The sequence below is a fragment of the Monodelphis domestica genome, chromosome 5, assembly GCF_027887165.1.
Source record: "Monodelphis domestica isolate mMonDom1 chromosome 5, mMonDom1.pri, whole genome shotgun sequence".
In the NCBI taxonomy this organism is placed as follows: Eukaryota; Metazoa; Chordata; class Mammalia; order Didelphimorphia; family Didelphidae; genus Monodelphis; species Monodelphis domestica.
This window is the reverse complement of record NC_077231.1, coordinates 27,372,367-27,378,517: the sequence shown is the minus strand read 5'-3', so window position 1 is coordinate 27,378,517 and position 6,151 is coordinate 27,372,367. Positions and strand designations below refer to the sequence as shown.

The window sequence follows — 6,151 nt, the reverse complement described above, 5'->3', positions numbered from 1 at the left end:
CTGACCTTGTGAGTATCTACTCACTTCATGTGTGTTTCTTGAAGACAACATATGGTAGGGTTTGGGATTCTAATCCACTCTGCTATTCGTCTACATTTTATGGGTGAGTTCATCCCATTCACATTCAAAGTTATGATTCTCACTTGTGACTTCCCTGGCATTTTGATCTCCTCCCCTAATTCTGACCTTTCTTCTTTTGCTATAAACTTTTAAACTGGTGGTTTACTTTCTATCAGTCCCCCTAGTCCCTTCCCTTGATATGCTTCCCTTTCTAGCCCCTCCCTTTTTGTTCCCTTCTTTTTTTTATTTTAATTTTATATGTTTTAGGGTCTGTTAATTTCCCTCCCCCCTCCTTCCCTCCATTTTTGTACTCCCTCCCCCTAACCCCCTTAATTTTCCCTTCTCTGTTGGATAAGATAGAATTCAAGATCCCAATGGATCTAGATACTCTTCCCTCTCAGATTTGATTTCACTGAGAATAAGGTTTAAGTAGTACCTGTTATCACTCTCTTCCTCTCCTTTTTATAAGATAATTCTTCCTCTCCCCTACCCATGTGTATCTTTGTGTGACAAGGATTATTCTATTTAATTTATTTCTATTTCTTCAAGTATATCTTGATACCATCATCAATTCCCCCCTCCCTTTTTCTTTCTTTTCCCCCCTTTCTCCATGTCATCTTTATACCCTGATCTTTCCCTATGAGTGATTCTTCTAATTACTATAATAATGCATACAATTTTTGAGAATTACATATAACATTTTCCCCATATGTTAATATATATAATTTGATCTAAATGTAGACCTTATAGAAGAGAGTTTGAATAAAAGAAAAAAAAACCATTTTTCTCCTTTTCCCTTTCTTTCATATTTACTTTTTCATGTTTCTCTCGCTCTTTGTGTTTGGATATCAAACCTTCCACTGAGTTCTGGTCTTTTCTTTACAAATGCTTGGAAATCTTCTATTTTATTGAATGCCCATATTTTCCCCTGGAAGTATATAGTCAGTTTTGATTGATAGCTGATTCTTGGTTGAAGACCCAGCTCTCTTGCCTTTCTGAATATCGTATTCCAGGCCTTGCGGTCATTCAGTGTGGAAGTTGCCACACTGCCTTTTTCTTTTCACTCCAGATGAAAATGAGGCTCATGTTGCCCATTGCCCCATCCCTTCCTCCAGGTTTCCTCCACTCTTCAACTCACATCCCCACACTGCATGAAATAGTCACTTCCCTCCTCCTCATTTCTTCCCTAATATATTTCCCAGTCCTTGTTTTCTTCTTCAAACCATTGATTTAAATCATGTCTACAGACCACTTGTAATTTAATTCTGACTAAGAGGTCAAAGCTCTATGGGTAACTGCCCCTAACCAGGACATTGGTTGATCTTCCATCCCCTCTGAGGCTCTCAGGATCAGGATCCTACCTCTTCTGTGCCATCTGATAATGGCACTGTCATACTACTACTCCACTGATGGCTGGAGTTTTCCCAGTCAGGGAGCTTTGGAGACCTCCCTGGGCTTAATATTTTGGGACTTTTCTTCTTGCAGATCTCATAGCTTTTGGTCATCTTTTTCTTTAATCCAGGCCTGGATGATTCAGTTTAATTGAGGTTCACTTTGGAGTGTGAGGTTATTGTTTGATTTGCTGCTCTTGTTAAATCTTCCCTGGAGCACATTTCCCATGGCCATCATTCCTAAAATAGTAAGACAAAACATGACATAATCTCAGCCATTAAGGAGAGCACATTTCTATTGGGTGACATAATGTGTATCTTTGCAAAGAAAAGGCAGAAATTAATTTGGTGAGGAAGGAAGACAGACCTAATAAGTAGGAAAATCAGAAAACGAATAATGTAGGAGATGTAAACCTTAAAATTTCTTAGACTTATAAATGTTGGAAATTTCACCATTGAGAAATTTCATACTTGGAAAATTTCTTAGTGATAGTCTATTGGAATGTGAACCCCACTGGCATGGGAGGTTCCTCCTCCTCCCTTCTTAAGATTACTTTAGGACAGAAACCTTTTGCTGAACAATGGAAAGGGCTTTGACCTATGCTTAAGCACAGAACAGGAATTTCTTTGAGTCATGATTGATTTTAGTATTGATACAATGGAGATACTTGGAATGACAGAACCAAGTCTTGGAAATTGCAATCTCCACCCTACTCAGTCCTAACAGGATTTAGGAAGGGCTGCAACATAGATCAAAATTTAATTATTCCAATCTCTACCCTACTCAGGGTAACAGGATTTAGGAAGGGCTGTAGCAAAAGATCAAGATTTAATTATTTGAGAATATGACTTCCAACAGACATGTGCAAAGCCACAGACCTCTGGGCAGTCCTGGGTTAAGCTAGAGCCACCATTGGCACAGGGAAAATGATGGACAGTGATTGGTAGATGTGAGAACTGAGGGGAGGGAACTTGGATGGTTTCCTAAAACATAGAGGGGTCTGAGGACTGGAGGTGGTTGGAGAGTTTTGGCTCTGAGTGGTGGGAGAGGTGCTCTGAGAAGCTTGCTCTGAAGGAAACTGGAGGTGGAGGCCTCTGAGACTGTTTCTCCATTTTGGTCACGTGAGTAATAGGGACTGATCTCCTTTCTTTGCCCCAGCTATCTAAGGGCTTGGCCCTTTTGGCCCAGCCTAAACAGAAGGGGTATTTAAGCCCTATTCCCTTCTCTCCCCTTTCTCTCTCCCTCTCTCTCTATATCTCTAATTCCTTTCTTCCTCCTGTTTGTAATTAAACTCTATAAAAGGTTGACAGCTGACTTGAGTTTTCATTTAGGAATTACATAGCTGAATTCCTTGGTGACCTTAAATTAATATATATCAGTCTTTTAAAGTGATTTCCTTGTCACAGAGATGAGACTTCAAATGAGTTTGAAAGGAAGCTAGGGATTCTACAAGACAGAGATAAGGACAAAGTGCAATCCAACATGGGAGAACAGCCTAAGCAAAGGTGCAGATGGAAGATGGTATGTCATTTGTGAGGAAAAGACAGTTGAACTGGAAAATAGTGTGAATTAAAATGAAATGAGTAGTAAGTATGAAAAGGTGAGTTGCAGTGAGTATGGGACAGGAGCTCTTCTAATCATTAAGTTTAACCTCAGGACCTCCTGCTACATTCACAGTATTCAATCCAAAACAGAGAGAAATGAGACTGTTCTTCATATGATCTACTTCCTGAGCCTTAAGAACTGCTCACAATTCAGCATTTCCCCAGATAATATTTGTAAAGAACTTAGCAGAAGTCTATCACTTTGTAGACACTTTAAAAATGTTCTCCCTCCTTTATAATAAAAAGGGCAAACTATGGTTAGCATCAAACAATATATTGCCTTGCCCTTCATGGTGTGATAAAGATTTCCTGGTCCTTGGACATGTGGCCTATACCTCTCTGGTCCTCTGATCACCTTCTCTGCTCCTGTGATTAATGACTCTTTACATATGTCAAGAACTGGAATGGCATGTTCCAAGTTTCACATCCACATGACTTTGCCACACTAAAAGAGACAGAGTTGTGCTTTGTTTGTTCTGGTAAACAGATAAAAGGCAACTCGCGTCAAGGATTGGGGTTAGAGAAGGAGACAGGGTTGAGGTGGGAAAAAATATGCCTGTGTATACCTGGCACCAAAGTCCTTGAATCATCTGAGGGGCCAGTAAGTATCTGCCACCAGGATCTCTGAATAGTGTGATATATATAGATAGGGCAAAAGAGTCATATAAGAGACTGGTTTGGATCAGCAACCCCAAACCAAGGGAACTAGACAGGCTGAAAATCTATCCAAGCTTATTGCAAAGAGATCCCAGGTAAAGCTCAGCCTCAGATGGTCATTAGGTGGTAAACAGCTCTGGGCAGAGCATATAATTTCCTGGACATCAGAGGAGTGAGAAAGAAAAAGCCATAAATAGGGGAGAGATCTAAATAAGACATCTCCTGATTTAAATAAAATCAATTTCTGTACCTCCTCCAATAAAATGTCAGCTCCTTAAAGGAAGACTTGCAACGTTTCTGTCTCTGTGCCTTCAGCACTTTGCACATTACGTGGCACTTAATGAATGCTTCTTAAACTGATCTGAATCCACCGTCCCCTGTCCACTTCACACTTTATAGAGTTTATTCTCTGAGAGTTCTCGCCCCTAATACTGACATTACTGACACGGAAGACAGACAATTGAATACCTTATCCCAGAGCAAGGTGAGGGCTCCATTTCTAGCTTATAGTATAGGGCGGGGTCCCAAGTCCACAGGCAGTGGTGTCTCATGTAGCTTTATCAGAGCTGGTATATATCATATTCACACTAACTCATGCACATCAGTGCCCCTAAATCCCTCTCACAATATAGCACTAGACTCAGCATACACACATATTTGACTCCCACAAATGATACCACAGGATCTCAGTGTTTAGAGGAAACTTAAGGAGGTCAACGTTCAGCTCACAGTCTCCTCATCTGATCCAACCACTGCCATCATCCTTAGAGACTTCAATATTCTTATTTATGTCCCTCACACAATAAGACCACCTAGTCCAACCCATACCTGAAATGATCATCCCGCCTCCTCTTGAAACACAAACAAAAAACAGGTACCAGATTAGGATCTTAGAAAGAAAACTGACAGAGAAACCCCTGAGAGCTTCATAAAAGTAAGGATTCCTCCTGAAAAAATGGGCCCATCTCAACCATAATCCAGCAGGAATCCCCTCACTTTACAAAAACTCCAGGGGTTCAGGATATCCTAAATCCCCACTTTTATTACGAAGATCAAGTCCTGATGGAGAAGAAAACTTAACATATAAAATGAGACACATTTTTGAACAAAGCCAATAGAGGAATATGTTTCCCTTTACTATCCATGCTTATTACAAGGGTTTGTTCTTCTACAGCAGCAATGTAGAAGAACAGAAAAATATTTGACATTTTCAAAATATAAAATTTAATTTCACAAAATAGATCAGGAAGCATCTTTCAACTCACCAAAAGGAAGCCAAAAATGATTGAACCAGTCAAGGACTTCGAAGGTGTTTTGTTAGCTTTCGCCTGAGGGCTCCCATCACCTCCTTGTTCCTCAGGGTATAGATAAAAGGGTTGAGCATGGGGGTTACAACTGTGTAGAAAAGGGAGATGATTTGATCCATGTCCTGGGTACTATTGGATCCAGGTCTCATGTAGGCAATGGAAGCAGTCCCAAAGAAGAGGGTAACAACCAGTAGGTGGGAAGAGCAAGTAGAGAAGACTTTTTGGCGTCCCTGAGCAGAGGCAACCCCAAGGATGGTAATGAGAATGCGGACATAGGAAAACAGAATCAAGGCAAAGGGAGTAATGATAAAGAGCAGGGTGATAGCAAGGTTTCCAACCTCACCCCAGAATGTGTCTCCACTGGCCAGTCTCAAAACTGGTAAAATGTCACATAAAAAGTGGTGAACAATATTGGTGCCATGGAAGGGCAAGGTAAAAATGAATATGGAGTGGGTGGTTCCTGTGGTGATGCCCATTAGATAGGAAGCACCCACCATACCCACACATACCTGCCTGTTCATCAATGTGGCATAGTGCAGGGGCTGGCAAATGGCAGCAAAACGGTCATAAGCCATGGCACAAAGCAGACAGCATTCAGCAACGCCAAGGAGGGTAAAGAAATACATCTGGGTGAAGCAACCAGCAGGAGAGATGACAGGATATGAGGAGAAGAGATCACTCAGCATCCTAGGCACAATAGAGGTAGTGTAGAGAATCTCTATCAGAGAGAGATGTCTGAGAAAGAAGTACATGGGTGTGTTCAGGGCTGAGTCAAGCAGGGTAAGGGTGATGATCAGGGAATTGCCAGATAGGGTGACCAGGTAGACAAAGAGCACTCCCCAAAAGAGGGGGAGCTTACCGGCTCCCAAATCTGAGAATCCCAACAAAATGAATTCATTTACTATTGTCCCATTATCATCATCCATATCCCTAAGTTTGGCACTGAGGACAATACTAAGGAAGAGTTGTTAATAGTCTCAAAGAAGAGTAAGAAATACACAAACTGCTATAGTAAGAAAGTTCCAGGTTATACAAAAAACCCAAGTGTGGGATGCTAATGGATAAGCAGTGGAATATGAAATTGTCCTTTCTGATAAATCTATAACAAAAATGATTTTTTAAACTTATCAG

General features: G+C 40.8%; 1 protein-coding gene across 1 annotated transcript; it reads right to left on the bottom strand.

Moving 5' to 3' along the window:
- Nucleotides 1-5,007: 5,007 nt before the first annotated feature.
- On the bottom strand, nt 5,008-5,946 carry LOC130454773 (olfactory receptor 9-like). The gene has a single exon (XM_056800969.1). The coding sequence runs from the start codon at nt 5,944-5,946 to the stop codon at nt 5,008-5,010; it is 939 nt and encodes a 312-aa protein (XP_056656947.1).
- Between the last annotated feature and the right edge of the window lie 205 nt (nt 5,947-6,151).